At 37.7% G+C, this 18,538-nt stretch overlaps 1 protein-coding gene across 2 annotated transcripts in view; it reads left to right on the top strand.

The window, feature by feature from the left end:
• The window catches only part of KNL1 (kinetochore scaffold 1), a 67,441-nt gene that overhangs the window by 28,278 nt on the left and 20,625 nt on the right, over positions 1-18,538 (top strand). For both annotated transcript variants that reach the window (XM_047863731.1, XM_047863732.1), the window contains 5 exons: positions 3,177-3,229; positions 3,987-9,062; positions 10,933-11,071; positions 11,453-11,520; positions 12,041-12,139. In XM_047863731.1, the coding sequence (XP_047719687.1) occupies positions 3,177-3,229; positions 3,987-9,062; positions 10,933-11,071; positions 11,453-11,520; positions 12,041-12,139 (5,435 nt within the window). The remainder of the gene's footprint in view (positions 1-3,176; positions 3,230-3,986; positions 9,063-10,932; positions 11,072-11,452; positions 11,521-12,040; positions 12,140-18,538) is intronic.

Here is an 18,538-nt window from a genome sequence, read left to right as displayed (position 1 = left end):
TCCGTGAGTTCGAGCCCCGCGTTGGGCTCTGGGCTGATGGCTCAGAGCCTGGAGCCTGTTTCCGATTCTATGTCTCCCTCTCTCTCTGCCCCTCCCCCGTTCATGCTCTGTCTCTCTCTGTCCCAAAAATAAATAAACGTTGAAAAAAAAAAATTAAAAAAATAAATAAATAAAACCTTAAAAAAAAAAAATAGCCAGTCCACAAAGTGGTATAGTCCATGACAGAAAAGGAACTTGCACATATAATGTAAATCAACTCTGGCAGTAAGCTACTGTTGAGTTAGGTGACACTTTTTTTCTTAGTAAAACTTTCTTGATGAAGGAAATATCACATGATTTACATTGGTTGCAAGCTCCTTATTTCATCATGAATTGGTAACAGGCAGTTCACAGATTGGCACCACACACTAAGTAGTACTGGGTTAAATGGAGCCTTCTCTGACAAAACGAAGGAATCACTCTGTCTTGTACTATCATACCATACCTTTTATGTCTCAGTCTTTTGTAGAATTTACACATTGTATTTCAGGTATTTACTTCTGGCTGTCTTATTAAACTAGGAATTCTGAGTCCAGAAATTGTGTTTATTCTTTGTGCCTTGGTAGGTAGTTGAGTTTTGAGGCATATAATGGGTTCTGAGTAAATATTTGTTGGATAAATGAATGAAAGCTTGATATATAAGTAAGACTTTGAACAAAAAACCTATAATGGGGCACCTGGGTGTCTCAGTCAGTTGAGCATTCAACTTCAGCTCAGGTCATGAACTCGCAGTCTGTGAGTTTGAGCCCCACGTCGGGCTCTGTGTGATAGCTCAGAGTCTGGAGCCTCCTTCAGATTCTGTGTCTGTCTCTCTCTGTGCCCCGACCCCAATCACACTCTGTCTTTCAAAAATGAATAAAATGTTAAAAAAATTTTTTTAAATAAAAAAGGCTGTAATTACTTCATCATATTCAATCAGGGTTGCCATAAACTCTTTAAAACTTTTTTTAATGTTTATTTATTTTTGAGAGACAGAGAATGAACAGGGGAGGGGCAGAGAGAGAGGGAGACAAAGAATCTGAAGCAGGCTCCAGGCTCTGAGGTGTTATGTTATTACAGAGCCCGATGTGGGGCTCGAACTCACAAACTGTGAAATCATGACCTGAGTTGAAGTTGGATGCTTAATATCTGATAGAGGTGCCTATAGATAGTGATATCCAGGTGCCCTGCTATAAACACTTTAAAATGTTCTAAAGATTTTTGTGATGTGTACCAGTGTTGTATGGAAGTGTTGAATCACTATATTGTACACCCGAAACTAATATTACACTGTATGTTAACCACCTGGCTAACTGTAATTTAAATAAAAACTTTAAAAAATGGTCTAAAGATTTGCCTTTAAATTTAAGTATTATAAAATGTATTTCTTGTTTTATATAGCATCTTCAATCCCTTCCTATTTCGAAAGTCCATTTGTGACCTAAATCTTTATATTTCAGTTCAAAAAGTCTTGAGTCTAATCTCTTATTTTCATTCTCATTTTCTCTTACCCAAACATAAATTTTCATCCTCTTTATATCTGCAGTATTGTAGCACCTCCTCATTGGTTCATCTTCTCTTAAATCTACTTTCTTCTCCTCTGGAGTTATTTTTTATAAAACGCACATCTCATCATGGAAGCATCTAGATCCTTTAACATAGAGGTACCTGGGTGGCTCAGTCGGTTAAGTGTCCGACTTCAGCTCAGGTCATGATCTCGGGGTTTGTGAGTTCGAGCCCTGCGTTGGGCTGTGCTGACAGCTCAGAGCCTGGAGCCTGCTTTGGATTCTGTGTCTCTCTCTGTGCCTCTCCCCTGATCATGCTCTGTCTCTCAAAAATAAATAAACATTAAAAAAAAATTTTTAGATTCTTTAACATAAAATAAAAGATGCTTCAAAATCTTTATCTAACATTTCATTTATTTTATTTTATTTTTTTATGAGAGAGCATGCGCGTGAGTCAGGGAGAGGGACAGAGAGAGAGAGAATCTCAAGCAGGCTCCCTGCAGAGCTTGATATGGGGCTGAATCTCATGACCCTGGGACCGTGACCTGAGCTGAAACCAAGAGTCTGACATTCAACCAACTGAGCCACCCACTTACTCCTTACTCTAACATATCTATCTCATCAGTTGGGTATTCTTTCCCATGTAACCTCTACTATCCAGAGAATAAAAATAAAATGGAGGGAAAAAAAAAAGTACTCCAAACTTTCCAACTTTACAGTTCCCCCTTTAAAATCACTACATCCGTGGGGCGCTTGGGTGGCTTAGTCGGTTGGGTGTCTGACTTCAGCTCAGGTCATGATCTCCTGGTTTGTGGGTTCGAGCCCCACGTCTGGCTCTGTGCTGACAGCTCAGAGCCTGCAGCCTGCTTCAGATTCTGTCTCTGGCTCTCTCTGCCCCTCCCCTGCTTGTGCTCTGTCTCTCTGTCTCTAAAATAAATAAACATTAAAAAAAATTTTTTTTTTTTTAATCACTACATCCTAGGAGTGCCTGAGTGGCTCAGTTGGTTAAGTGTCTAACTCTTTTTTTTTTTTTTTTTAATGTTTATTTATTTCTGAGACAGAGACCATGCATGAATGCGGGAGGGGCAGAGAGAGAGGGAGACACAGAATCAAGCAGGCTCCAGGCTCCGAGCTGTCAGCACAGAGCCCAACACGGGGCTCGAACTCACAAGCCACGAGATCATGACCTGAGCCGAAGTCGGTCACTCAACCGACTGAGCCACCCTGGCACCCCAAAGCGTCTAACTCTTGATATTGGCTCAGGTCATAATCTCACAGCTGTGAGATTGGGCCCTGGATTGGGCTCCGTGCTGAGCATGGAGCCTGCTTGGGATTCTCTCCCTCTCTCTGCCTCTCCTTCACTTGCTCTCTCTCTCTCAAAATAAATAAATAAACTTTGATAAAACAAATTTACCACATTCTAAAAGTATTTCAGTCACATAGAGAATATAATAATCGCTGATCTCTCTGTCCCTAAAATGGGACAATTGGAAGTCTTAATGAAATTTAATACCTAAGTTCTTATGAAGGGTTTAGTAACTGATAATACTAAGTAAATACTCATAAATGATAAAGAACCTAAGGAAAGAAAAATCAGTCTCTTGATAATATATTTTTTTTCTTATTGATAAGTTTTTTCTTCTTTTTCAATAGGAATGAACACATTGCTTTGTGCTCCCATTCAGTCTCAGATGCAACAGAGAGAGGTATGAGTTCATGCATGTGCCTTTATATTTTAGTCTCCCTTGATAGTTAACACACAAAAACATTAATGGTAATGGCATGATTTAGGGGTTAATTACCAAAGTGGACCAGCATAGACTGGAAAACTTCTTACCTTTTCAGTTAACTAAGGACAGTTCAGTCACAACCAGTATAAATAATAGGGAAATATATTAATTATATCAGGACTTCTCAAACTGTAATGAGCATATGAACTCAGGATTTTGTTGAAATATAGATACTTTTCCAGTACATCTGGCACAGGCCCTGTGATTCTTTACTTCTAATCTCCTGATGATACTAGTGCACGGACCATACTTTGAGTAGCAAGAAGTTAGGCTGTATCCTTACAAATAAAACCACTGCTTTAAGATTCAAAAAGAACCCAACTTCTAAGAGTAGAGCATACTATAAATTAGCTGTCATGCACTTATCCCTTTCTCAGTCTTTTTTCTTTAGCATAAGAATGACCTATCTAAATAGTAATTAGAATTTTTATTATAATTGACATCGTCAGTCTTTTTCATGTTTTAGTCATTCTAGTAGGTGTATAATTAACCTTGAACTTTCAATTTGTGCAAAAATATGCTACATACCATGTCACTGATTCAGACAAACAGTATATCATGAAACCATCGTTGAGGATTGTTTATATAGTACTCTGTATATAGTACACGTTATAAAATACCTTTCTAAAAGTTTGCATTTGATCTAATCTCCTACATTTTGCTTTCATTATAGATTTCAGTTGCAGAACACAGCCATGAAAAGAAACATGCACATGACCAGACAGTCGTCTTTTCAGATGAAAACCAGATGGATCTAACAACAAGTCACACTGTGATGATTACCAAAGGCCTTTTAGATTGTACCAAAAGTGAAAAATCCACTAAGATAGATACCACATCATTTCTGGCTAACTTAAAGCTCCATACTAAGGATTTAGGAATGAAAAAGGAATTAAATTTTTCCATGGATCAAAGCACTTCTTCAGAAAAGAAAATAAATTTTAATGACTTCATAAAAAGATTGAAAACAGGAAAATCTAATGCTTTAACAGGACCGGATAAGGAAAATTTTGAGATATCTGTTCATCCCAAAGGATCAAATAGGGCCTCTTCTGTACATCAAATGCATGTATCTCTTAGGGTAGATGAAAATAGCAATAATATGACTAGAATCTTTAGAGAACAAGATGATGAGATGAATTTCACCCAGTGTCATACAGTCAATATTCAGACTTTGGTTCCCACATCCAGTGAGACCAGCTTAAGGGAATTTAAAGGTGATGATATTACAATTTATGGCAATGACTTTATGGACTTGACAGTTAATCACACTATCCAGAATTTGCCCTCAGCAGATAATTTATCTAATACAGAAAATCACACTCAGAATGTCATGATGGATATTCCAACAGCTTATGGAACTAAAGCTCCAGGAAAGAAGACATTCTTAAAGAATAAACTGAATGCTGCTTTTCAAGACCCTTCTTTCAACCCTAAGGGTGAAATACATACTATCAGAAGTCCTATTACAGAGACAGAAACTCACATAGTCACACAGACTTCTAACCAAGATGCCAGAACATTGGCCATGATCCCAGAATCTATATGTGTGAGCCCAGCTACTCAAGATCATAAAACATTTTTCTATTCTAGCAGTAATGATGCTATGGAACTAACCAAGTGTCTCTCAGGTGTGAGAGAAGAGAAAAATTTACTGAAGAATGAGAGTAATTATTCTAAAATATATCCCAATCCAGATACCATGTGTATTGTCACAGAGAAAACTGTTTATTTAGGAGAGGATAGCATGGACATTACCAGGAGTCATACAGTTGCAATAGATAATCAGATTTTTAAACAAGATCAGACAAACATACAGAGAGCAGACACACCAGTATCTGAAAAAGAAATGATGCTCCAAAATCTCAAAACCATGTCAGAGGATGAGGAAATAAATATAAATTGTAGCTCAGTTCCTCATGAATTTAAGGGAAGATTACAGCAGAGCCTGGCAAATTCTTCATCCTTTTCATTGACTGACAAAAAGACTGAAATATTCACAGATGAAGATATGGATTTGACTAGAAGCCACACAACTAACCTAGGAAGTCAAGTTCCTCTTGCATCTTACAATCTAACATCTGAGAATACCAGTAAATTTCACTTTCAAAGCAAAAACTCTTCAAATGAATGGGAAGAAATGACCAAAAGTCATATGGAACCATCCCAACAGCCAGACAAAATATCCAAAAACACCCCAACTGACACCTGGGGCAAAGACAAAGATCAAGTTTTCAAGATTGCACCCTATCTTGACAAAGATTCTCCTCACTCAGCTGATGCTAATCAAGACATAGCAACAAGCCACAATATGGTATACTCTGGTGGAAATCTTGAGAAACAAGTAACACTGGGAAATAGTGGAAATACAGTTTTATGTCAGCAACCTTTATTTCCTACCACAGAGTCATTTTCTGTATTAGAAGGACAGTCTACCATGAAGAATCATAATATTGCTGTTAACAGTTACACAGTGAAATCTGCACCAGGCCAGAATTCTAAACTGCCTGAGCCACTAAGGAAAAGTTTAGGCAATCCCACACTTGACTGTTCTCATGACAAGATAATTATTTGTTCAGAGGAAGAACAAAATATGGATCTAACCAAGAGTCATACTGTTGTCATTGGATTTGGTCCTTCTGATGTACAAGAATTGGGTAAGAATGATTTAGAAAATACTAACAGCCAGCTGACAACAGTAAACAAACAGATAGCTGTAAAAGTCGAAAAATGTAGTAAAACTCCTGCAGAGAAAATTGGAGTATTTGTTTCTAATGATAACATAGATGTGTTGGAGGACAAAAGTATACAGAAACTTGGATTTCTGAATGAAAAGGAAGATGTCAAAATCTGTGGAAGGAAAAGTGTTGGCAGACTAAAAGTTGATAAGACTATTGTATTTTCAGAGGGTGATGAGAATGATATGGATATCACCAAGAGTTTTACAGTGGAAATAAATCATAAACCTTTATTAAATGAACAAGATTTTCATTTGGTGCCTTTGGCAGGACCTTCTAAAACTGTTTTGTATACGTGTGGGCAAGATGACATGGAAGTCACTAGAAGTCACACAACTGCTATAGAATGTAAAACTGTCTCACTGGATGAAATCACTAGGCCTGTTGACAAAACTGTAATGTTTGTAGATAATTACAGTGAACTGGAAATGACAAAGTCCCACACTGTTTTCATTGACTACCAAGCAAAGGATAGGACTGTGCTTACAGACAGACCTGACTTTGACCTATGCAAAAGAAAAAGCCCAGAAAAGCCAAGAGTGACATTTCCTTCTGCAGAGGACAGTGTTTTCTTTCCAGAGAATGGTGAAAGTGACCATTCAGCAGCAAAAGTCAAGCTAACACCACTGACAGAATGGCCTAACATTGGTCCTATAGAGAAAGCTGTAGGATTTATAGCTGGTGATAACATGGAAGTGCCTAAATCAACCATTTGGAAAAATGACAAAGATGTACCAAAGCCTGAACTTCTGAATGATACTATATCACGCAAAAGTCAAAGAAGGAAAAGCCTTAGTCTCAAAAATGACAAAACTGCATTTTTCAAAAATGTTAAAAATGGTATGGATATCACCCAGAGTTGTACAGTGAAAATAAGTAACAAAAGTGTCCTGGAAGATAGAGAGGATTCCCGTTTGGTGCCTTTGGCAGGAACTTCTAAAACTGTTTTGTACACATGTGGGCAGGATGACATGGAGATGACTAGAAGTCACACAACTGCCTTAGAATGTGAAACTGTCTCACCAGATAAAATAACTACTAGGCCTATGGACAAAACTGTAATGTTTGTAGATAATCACTGTGATCTGGAAGTTACCAAATCCCATACTGTTTTCATTGATTGTCAAGCCACAGAGGAAATTCTTCAAGAGTGCCCTAAATTTGGAATAGCTAAAGGAAAAACCTTGGGTATTTCTTTTCATAATGATGGTCACTCTATCCAAGAACTCACTGAAAAACAAGCACTGGCTGTAGAAAACAAAATTGTTTACTCTGAGCAAAAGCATCATGTGATACCCTCTGTTCCTATTAATACATTGTCTGGGGGTCAAAGTCAGTTAGAAATGATCAAATTCAATAGCACTGTGGATGAACAGGTCATGGGGAAAGTTGTAGACCAGGCCTATACATTGGAAAAAGCCAAAACTGAAAGCTGTCAGTTAAATAGTACAGATAGAAGAAACATGGATTTTACAAACAGTCATACAACTGCTATGTGTGGATCCAGTGATAATTATTCCTGTTTACCAAATGCTATTTCCTATTTTGACAATTTGGAGGGGAATGTCATGTCCTCAGATGATAAAGATGAGAAAGCCAGTAATTGCCCAATGCAAAACGATCTTGTTTATGCAAACAATTTAGCCAATGAATATTACTTGAAATCTGAGGGACTGCCTCTCTCTGCTTCTTGTTCTTTGTTAGAGGAAGAAATTACTCAAACCATTACCAAAGGACACTTAGACTGTGCTATAACAGTGCTCAAAGATCAAGATCTGATTAAGGAGCCCCAAAATGTGATAGCTAATCAAACTTTAATATATAGTCAAGATCTGGGGGAGGTAACTAAACCTAATTCAAAGCGAGTATCTTTTAAGCTCCCAAAGGATCAAATGGAGGGCTTTGTTGATAAGGCAGAACATAATTTAAAGATGACCTTTGTTGATGATGTCTGTATGGCTTCTAAGCCTCATCTCTCAACCCAGCTACCTCCATTATCTCAACAAGGACAAATAATTGTGAATAAAGATGAAACAGTATTGTGTAACACTGGAAATAAGGATTTAAATATTGTTATGGGAAATTATTCTGTACCCGCATGTGCAAATGAGTCCAAAATGCTCAATAATGCCCAACAGTATACTATAGCCTGTAAAAAAGAGCTGAGGAAAAATATTCAGGCAGCTAAATACAATACAGATTTCCACAGTAACTCTGACTTGACTAAGCAAGTTATTCACACTCATGCTAATTCTAGAGAAGCATCATCTCCTGAAATTGCATCTAATACTGCAAGTTTTAGTAGTGTCAAATCAGATCTGAATAATTTGAATGGAAAAACTGAAGAATTTTTAGATTTCCAAACTGCTCATATACCACCTTCTCCAGAACAATTACTTGCATTGGTAAATAAGGCACACAATCATATGAGTATAGAGCAAGCTACAGAAATACATAATATTAACACAGTGTCCAGCAATGTTGAAGATGATAGAGATAAAGAAAATAAAATTTCTCATAATGGAACTGAAACTGTCTCTGTACCACTCACAGTTGTAAAAGATAAAGTAAGGAGACGTTCTTTGGGAATATTTTTGCCCAGATTGCCAAATAAGAGAAATTGTAGCGTCACTGGTATTGATGACCTGAAGCAGATTCAAGGAGATACAGCTGATTTAAGTCACTTAGAAACTCAACCAGTCTTCAGTAAGGAATCAAGCATTGAGTTTGTTGCAACTAAGCTGAACTTAAGTCCATCTCAATATATAAATGAGGAAAACCTTCCTATATACCCTGGTGAGATTAATTCCTCAGACTCTATTATCGTAGAAACTGAGGAAAAGGCTTTGATTGAGACATATCAAAGAGAGATTTCACCATCTGAAAATAAAATAAGAGAAACCAGTAATAGCCAAAAAAGAACCTGGACACAAGAAGAAGATGATATTCAGAATGAGACAAAAATCAGAAAAAGTGAGATTAGGTTTAGTGATACTCCACAAGATCAGGAGGTAAGCTCTGTCTTGAACTAAGGAATGTTGTTTATTTTTTTAAATATGTATTAAGTTATTTTGAGAGAGAGAGAGAACACATGTGCACGAGCAGGGGAGGGGCAAAGAGAGAATCCCAAGCAGCCTCCACACCAATTCAGGGCTCTAACTCATGACCCTGAGATCATGACCTAAGCAGAAATCATTAGTCAGTAACTGACTGAGCCACACAGGCGGCCCTTGAATTTTAATTTTAAGGCAGAAGTTGATGAGCAGGAATTGATTATTTCCAACTCTAAGGCTGGGGAAATAATCGTGTGTGGCATGTTAAATTATTTGACTAACAATTTGAGGTGACAAATCACAAAAAAATGAAATGAGAAGTAGTATAAAAATTAATGCTGAAATTGTGCAATTTGTCATTGTGTGTTTGCATATGAGAATCTCCAGGCAGGGTGTATGTAGTTTGAAAAGTTATCTTTAGTGTTCTAAATATCTAGAGGGTAAAAAACAAAACAACTTTTTGTTATGCAAACTGCATAAAGAAAAGCCTGCTTGAATTTTCTTGGCTGATGAAGATATGTGAAAGCTGAGAGTCCATTTCTTTAGTGAATGAGAGAATGCCTAAGTCAAGCCCAGTATCTCAAGGTGAAGTAAGTGAGATTCTGAATTTATGAAAGAGGTCATAGATTTTTTTTTTTTTGAAGTTGAAGGAATACTCATTTAGATAACTTGGAGAGAATGAAACCTATCACTCAAATTGAGTTGTATAGGTGGAGAAATAAAGATTAGAAAGTATCAGAGATTGATAGAAAACAGAGTTTAAATGCTATTAAGAAATATGTGCGTGAGCTTAGAAAATTATTTTAGTACTTCTATAATATGAGGTCCTGAGGAAATGAAGCTTTGAAGTAGTATCAGTGATAGAAAATTTAAAACTAAAAAGATTCCATAAAAATTATTAATATTTTTTTAATGTTTATTTATTTTTGAAAGAGACAGAGACAGAATGCAAGTGGGTTAGGGGCAGAGAGAGAGGGAGACACAGAGTCCCAAGCAGGCTCCAGGCTCCAGGCTCCGAGCTATCAGCACAGAGCCTGATACGGGGCTCGAACCCACGAGCTGTGAGATCATGACCTGAGCTGAAGTCGGACTCTCAACTGACTGAGCCACCCAGGTGCCCCAAAAATTAGTATTATTTTGTTCAGTAGACAGTGAATATCTGCTGTGTCCTGGGTATTGTTTAGGAGCTGGGAATGAATCATTGAGAATTTACAGAAAAAAAAATCAATTCTCATGGAGATTACATTCTAACATTTAGACCAAGAACATGTTGTCTTCAAAACTTACGTAAGTAGTAGGTGAAAATGGCGTTTAAGGCTGTAAAGTCAAATGGCTAAAATGGTAAAAGCAAGACCACATCCCTTATTTGACATCAGCCAAAGGAATGTTGGTCACCTGGGGAAAGAAGTACTAAAGCCTGGAAGTAAGTTTCTTTGTGCTCTAGCCAGAGCCACTATGTATAGCCAATTTTCTATGCTGGTTTATTTCAGCGTGGTAGCCCTGACCCTGGTGGCTAGTAGTTAAATAATTGGATAGGTCAACATTTGTCAGTTCATTGGATCTGTCTTTAACTTAGACACATCTGAGAAACCATTTGCTTATGCGGTATAATGCACAAGGTGATTTTTATATATTCTTAAATAAATTACTTTAAAGGTTTACTAAGTTGCTTATTATTCTAATTTGTTACTGAGGTATTTCATATAAATTATTGATAAGTTTTATGTTAAGAAGTAGTATTTGTTAGCATTTAACAAACATTTAGTTATTTATAGGTATACGAAGTCCTAACTTCATGCTGATGATGTTCCTTAATTGATAATTTCAGATTTTTGATCACCATGCTGAAGGGGATATAGATAAAAATGCTAACAGTGTATTAATAAAGAGCCTAAGCAGGACACCATGTAGTTGCAGCAGTTCTCTGGATTCGATCAAGGCCGATGGGACTTCTCTGGACTTCAGCAGTAAGATCTTCATGAAGGCTAAATAATAGAAGTCATCTGCTTACTTGACTAATAATAAATGTATTTCAGTTTAGGAGATATTTAAAATTTATTTAAGCTTTTTGTGAGTTAGAGCTAATTGATAAGTAAAATATTTAGTATCTTTTTAATTCTTAGTAATTTTAATAAATTGAGAAGTGATAGACTATAAATGGTAAGAGAAACATTGAATGGGGCCTTAAAATTGTGATATACTTGCACTATAAATGACTCTCTTCCCCAAAAGATCCTAGTGGATATCTTCAATAGAATGAACCACACATATAAACCTGAATGATGGTTAAAATTAAGCTTACAATTCAGTTTTGACGTGTTCATCTCCTGAATTTGCTTTACCTCTAGCACACCACAATAGTCAAATGGAATCACAGTTCCTCAGAGACACTATTTGTGAAGAGAGCTTGAAGGAGGTATGTTAAAATACTTATGTTTCTGTTGCAACTGTTTTCCTCTTTTGTTTTTAAATTTTTTTAGGGGAGCTTGGGTGGCTCAATCGGTTAAGGGTCCAAGTCTTTGATTTCGGCTCAGGTCATGATCTCACAGTTCAAGAGATCAAGCCCCAGGCTGATCAGCTCTCTCCCTCTCTGTCTCTGCCCCTCCCCTGCTCACTCTTTCTCTCTCAAAAAAAAGAAACTTAAAAAAATGTTTTTTTAATTATGAAATATTTCAACTATACAGAAAACAAGTGTTTTTTATTAAGGACCCAGCATGTTCATTAGTCATATGGAGTAGAAATCACAATTAGAAGACCTATGTTTTATAATTTGTTCTTAATTCTATTGTTACTGAATAACATTAAGAAATACTATTAGATAAAATCTTTTCATGTATAGTACAGATATACTGTAAGCTATTTAGAAACAAAGTAGGGTGTTCTAGTCAAAAAGAACTCACTTTGAATAGTTGTGCAAACTTTTTTTCTTTCCTCAGAAACTCAAAGATGGGAAAATTACAATAAAGGAGTTCTTTATACTTCTTCAGGTCCACATTTTGATACAGAAACCCCGACAGAGCAATCTCCCAACCAGAGTAAGTGCAATTTCTTGACAAAATAGTTATCTCAGTCAAAATGTATTGTACTTGTTTATTAGACTGAATCAAAAGGTGTGTTTATACAAAACAGAAAGAGAATCTAAGGAAGCATATTTTCCTGCAGAAAGTTTTTCTATAGTAGGTATATTGTGCTTAGCATAAAAATTGATTTTTTGTAGTGTCATAGATTTTGATAAGGTGAAATTTTATTTTTTCTCATTCCTTGCTATGTATTTTGTCTTTGATCCTTTTTCTTGAACATATACTTTTTCACACTATTATAAAAATCCAAGTATAAAAAATTTTTAATAAACATTTTTCAAAATCAAAATTATGTAAGATTATACAATGTTTGAATTATATAATCAACAAACTCAATTTAAAAGATTAATAGAAAGATTTAATAGGAATATTTTTTTCTCTTAAGTCTGTCGAACATTTATAAAAATTAGTTATGCCCTTGACCACAAAGAAAGTATTAACAGACTGAAAAAAAAATGGAGATTTTACGGACAATATCACCTGATCTTAATCCAATAAAATTAGAACTAATAAAAGGACTAAAACATTCTTAACCTTCTTAGAAATTGAGAAATACACTTGTAGATAACTGTGAGATCAGAGAGGGAATCAAGACCATTAAGAAAGCACACTAAAGGGGAATATTTAATACAAATCTATGTGAAATACAGCAAAAATTATACTTAACAGAAAATTAAAAGTATTAGATATCATTCTTATTATAGAAGAGAACCTAAAAATAAAGGAATTTTTAATGCTCACTTTAAGAAATTGGAAAATGAGGGGCGTCTGGGTGGCCCATTTGGTTAAGCGTCTGACTCTTGATTTCAGCTCAAGTCATGATCTCATGGTTCATGAGTTCAAGCCCCGCATCGGGATCTGTGCTGTCAGCATGGAGCCTGCTTTGGATCCTCTGTCCTCCTCTCTGCCTCTGCCCCACTCATACATGCGTATATACCATGCACTCACAAACTCTCTCAAAAATAAATATTGAAAAAAAAAAAGAGGGGCGCCTGGGTGGCTCAGTCGGTTAAGCGTCCGACTTTAGCTCAGGTCGTGATCTCGCGGTCTGTGAGTTCGAGCCCTGCGTCGGGCTCTGTGCTGACAGTTCAGAGCCTGGAGCCTGCTTCAGATTCTGTGTGTGTCTCTCTCTCTCTCTCTGACCCTCCCCTGTTCGTGCTCTGTCTCTCTCTGTCTCAAAAATAAATAAACATTTAAAAAATGTAAAAAAAAAAGAAATCGGAAAATGAACCATAAAATAATATCCATAAAAAAGACATGAAGACAGAATTAATGCAGATAAATGGTAAAAGCTAATGAGACAGGAAACAAAAATTAGTAGAAAGAATAGCAAATCCAAAAACTGGTACTTTGAAAAAACAATAAAATAAGAAAACCCTTGAAGAGCCTAATTAAGAAAAAAAGACATGAGCACCTGGGTGGCTTGGTCAGTTAAGCATCCAACTCTTGATTTCAGCTCAGGTCATCAGGTCATGATCTCACAGTTCATGCGATAGAGTCCCACAATTGGGCTCTGTGCTGACAGCCAAAGTCTGCTTGGGATTCTCTCTCTCTCTCCCTTTCTCTCTCTCTCTCTCTCTCTCTCTCTCTCTCTCTCTCTCTGACCCTCCCCTGCTTGTGCGTGCATGAGTGCATGCACTCTCTCAAAATAAGTAAATAAACATTTAAAAAAAGAAAGAAAAGGAGAAAGCTAAAATATAGATGGTTGAGAAAGAAGACCTGTCCAGAGATTAAAATGATTTTTTTAAATCCATCAACTCTGACAACAAATTTTAAGACCCAGATGATTTTTTTTTAATGTTTATTTATTTTTGAGAGACAGAGATAGACAGAGCGTGAGTTGGGGAGGGGCAGAGAGAGAGGGAGACACAGAATCCAAAGCAGGCTCCAGGCCCTGAGCTGTCAGCACAGAGCCTGATGCAGGGCTCAAACTCACAAGTGGTGACATCATGACCTGAGCCGAAGTTGGACGCTCAACCGACTGAGCCACCCAGGTGCCCCCAGATGATTTTTCAGCAAGATATAAATTACCAAAATTAACCTAAGACATGGAAAACTTTTATTCTCATCGAAAATTTTATTTTATAACTTACCACTGAAATTGTCACTAGAACCAGATGAGTTCTATCTAGCTTTTAAAGAATGAACCTACACAGGGGCACCTGGCTGATTTAGTCAGTAGAGGATATGACTCTTGAAGCCCCACACTGGGCATAGAGCTTTTAAAAAAGTTTTTGTTGGGGCACCTAGGTGGCTCAGTCGGTTGAACATCTGACTTGATTTCAGCTAAAGTCATGATCTCATGGTTCGTGAGTTTGAGCCCCTCATCGGGCTGTATGCTGACAGCATGGAGCCTGCTTGGGATTCCCTCTCTCTGCCCCTCCCCTGCTCATGCTCTGTCTCTCTCAAAATAAATAAACTTTTAAATAAATAAAAATAAAGTTTTTGTTTTAAATAATGAAGGGAGAGAGGGAAGGAAGAAGAAAGGAGGGACGGAAGGATGAATGAACCTACACATCTATGGACATTTGGTTTATGAGAAAGATGCCAAAATCAAGTCTAAAAGGTGCCTGGGTGGCTCAGTCGGGTAAGAGTCGGTTTTGGCTTGTGTCATGATCTCGCGGCTTTGTGCGTTCCAGCCACATATCAGGCTCTGCGCTGGCAGCACAAAGCCTGCTTGGGATTCTCTCTCCCTCTCTGCCCCTCCCCCACTTGCACTATCTCTGTCTCTCTCAAAATAAGTAAACTTAAAAAAAAAAAGAACGTTTGTGCCACAAGTGATACCATCAAGAAAGTGAAAAGACAACCCACAGAATGGGAGAAAACATTGGCAAATCCTACATTTATAAAGGACTTGTATCTAGAATATATAAAGAACTTTTTCAACTCAATAATAAAAAGACAACCTAATTAAAAAACAGTCAAGAGAATCTAGGGGTGCCTGGGTGGCTCAGTCGGTTGAGCGTCTGACTCTTGATGCTGGCTCAGGTCATGACTTCATGGTTCCTGAGTTCAAGCCCTGTGTTGGGTTCTGTGCTGACAGCACAGAGCCTGCTTGGGATTTTGTCTCTTCTTCTCTCCGCCCCTTTCCTGCTTGCACTTTCACTGTCTCAAAAATAAACAAATAAGTAAAAACTTAAAAAAAAGAAAGTAGTCAAAGGGATCTGAATAAACATTTGTCTGAAGAACATATACAAAAGGCCCACGAGTAGAAGAAAACATGTTCAGCATCATTAGTCATTAAGGAAATGCAAGTTAAAACAGAAATGAGTTACCACTTCACAACTACTATGATGGCTGTAATCAAAAAGATAGGAAATAAAGTATTGGCAAGGATGTAGAGAAATTAGAATTTTCTTTCATACATTGCTGGTGGGAATGTAAAATGGTACAGCCACTTTGGAAAACAGTGGCATTTTCTCAAAAAGTTAAACATAGAACTATTAAAAGATTCAGCAATTCCACTTCTAAGTATATTCCCAAGAGAACTGGATATATACATCCACACAAAACTTGTACATGAGCACTATTCATAATAGCCAAAATGTGAACTTAGTGGTTTTTTGGGGCTGGAATGGGGGTGGAAGAGAATGCAGAGTGACACCTAATGGGTACAGGGTTTCTTACAGGGGGATGAAAATGCTCTAAATTAGATTGTGGTTGATGATTGCACAACCCTGTGAATAAACGTTAAAAAATTATTTAATTGTATACTTAAATGTATGAATTATATGGTATGTGAATTAAACTTTAATAAAGCTGTTTAGAAAGAAATCAATTCCAGGAGAATTGTATATCTAAATGTGAAGTGTGGATCAAAGATGGAAAGTGAGAAAATGGGCACACATCTTTTGTGTCCCCAACCTCATTATTCTTATCACTATAGCTATCCACTAGATTCCCACTAGAATCCTCTTGTTTCACCTGTAGATGTGGAGTAGAAAGCTGCCTAGATGTGGATCCAGAGTCTACAACTTCTTAGGAAAAGCAGAAAGAGTACCAGGGGACTAGGAGAAAGCAGAGGGGAACTATACGAGCAGAGACGCTGCTGGCAGAAGAGGTGAAGAAAAGGACACTTAAGGAACTAACCCTTAGGTTAACTACCCTTAAGGTCTGAATCTTCCCCTTTCCTCTCAGGCCTTGCAGAGGTCAGGAGGATCAGTGTTAGGGAAATAGATCTGGTAACAAACCCATAGAGATGGAAAGAGAGTTTATGCTATCCAGGAAAGAAATTTAAAGTTCCAAAGTAGGGACAAGCCAAAGAGGTACATACGGACCATTGAAAATGAAGTTCACAGCTATGGGCGTCTGATCCAGGACTTGGATAACTATGAGTCTATTTTAGGGTGGAACCGAGGAAAGTGGTTTTTTTTCTCCTTCCTTTTTCTTTTCTTTCTCTTTTTTTTTGTTTTTTTGGTTTTTTTTTCAACGTTTATTTATTTTTGGGACAGAGAGAGACAGAGCATGAACGGGGGAGGGGCAGAGAGAGAGGGAGACACAGAATCGGAAACAGGCTCCAGGCTCCGAGCCATCAGCCCAGAGCCCGACGCGGGGCTCGAACTCACGGACCGCGAGATCGTGACCTGGCTGAAGTCGGACGCTTAACCGACTGCGCCACCCAGGCGCCCCATCTTTTTTTGTTTTTTTAAAGTAAGCTCTACACCCAACATGGGGCTTGAACTCACAGCCCCAAGATCAAGAGTCACATGCTCAGGATGCCTGGCTGGCTCAGTCAGAGCATCCAGCTCTTGATCTTGGGGCCGTGAGTTCAAGCCTAACGTTGGGTGTAGAGATTACATTTGAATAAGTCACATGAGGGGCGCCTGGGTGGCACAGTCGGTTGAGCGTCCAACTTCAGCCAGGTCACGATCTCGCAGTCCGTGAGTTTGAGCCCCGCGTCAGGCTCTGGGCTGATGGCTCAGAGCCTGGAGCCTGTTTCCGATTCTGTGTCTCCCTCTCTCTCTGCCCCTCCCCCGTTCATGCTCTGTCTCTCTCTGTCCCCCCAAAAATAAATAAATAAATAAACGTTGAGGAAAAAAAAGTCACATGATCTACCAACTGAGCCAGCCAGGCACCCCTGAGGAGAATGTTCTTGAGGAAAGTGGGGAAGTGTGTGCTACCCCTTATAGACACATATACAGCTCCCATATGTGTTTGCAGTTACAGGAGCTCAGAAGGCATCACCAGCAAATGGTGCTTTTGTAGTGTCCCATGATGCTCATTATGTGCAGGGAGTGCCTCAGGCAGAAGTACTATAATTTACACCCTCCTCAGGGGTATCAAGGAACTATTGCAGGTACCCCTGCCAGGCCTGAAATAGCCAAGAGCTGATGGTGCATAAATTGGGTACTTAATCAAAATAGATAAGTCAGGGGAGGAGGGTCGCTGGTGTACATAGTCCTGGGTTCACGGTGCAGCAAATTAACCCAACTGTGCATATGGCATGGACAGTTGCAGCCCATATGTACCCACAGTGCATGAGCCTGGTACCCATTGACACTTGTACTCCTGATGAATCTCTAGGAACATGGCCCTGTGTTTCACTGGTGGTTATGAAGGTTCAGGAGGAACCCTACCCTTTGTAAAGAGACTTTTATTATTATAGGAAATGTCAAACATAGACAAAAATAGAGAACAGTTCAATGATCTCCCCATGTATACATCACCAAACTTCAAAATTTATCAACTCTTGTTTTGTCTCTGCATTTCCCTGCCTCCTTCCTGTTATTTTGAAGCAAATCCCAGGCATCATCAATTTATCTGGTTTTCAATACATATCCCTAAAAGATGAAGACTCATATTTTAAAAACATATCCAAACATAATAATCATACCTTAAAATGATTATTCAATCAGTATTTTTCTTTTCCTCATTGTCTTCAGCATTATCTTCTTTCCAGTTTACTAAATTGAGACCCAAATGAGGTCAATATAATATAATTGGTTGATATCTTTAGTCATCTCCTAAACTGTAAGGTCCCATTCCATCTCTGTCTCCTTTTTTTTTTTTCTTTTTAGTGAAGAAACCAAGTTTTTTTTTTTTGTTTTTTTGTAGAGTTTACCACTAAATGGATTTTGCCAGTTGTGCACACCCAACTTTTATCTATCCTTTGTATTTTTTGTAAAGTGGCAGAAGCTTTATCAGATTCAGAGTTTTTTTCAAGTTCACTTTATAGTCCTTCTTCCATATGGAAATAATGTGTGATGATGATGAATAGGCAGCCATTAATGATCATTATCTAGATCTAGTAATTAGGAGTTGTAAAGTAGTAGTTGTAAACTAATTCTATCATTTATTTTTCATTTATTGTCCAAATACTTCTATAAAAAGAAATATTCCTTTACCCAAGCATTT

This window comes from Prionailurus viverrinus, chromosome B3, assembly GCF_022837055.1.
Source record: "Prionailurus viverrinus isolate Anna chromosome B3, UM_Priviv_1.0, whole genome shotgun sequence".
Classification (NCBI taxonomy): domain Eukaryota; kingdom Metazoa; phylum Chordata; class Mammalia; order Carnivora; family Felidae; genus Prionailurus; species Prionailurus viverrinus.
The sequence above is the reverse complement of the archived record's forward strand: the minus strand, read 5'-3'. Positions and strand labels throughout refer to the sequence as shown.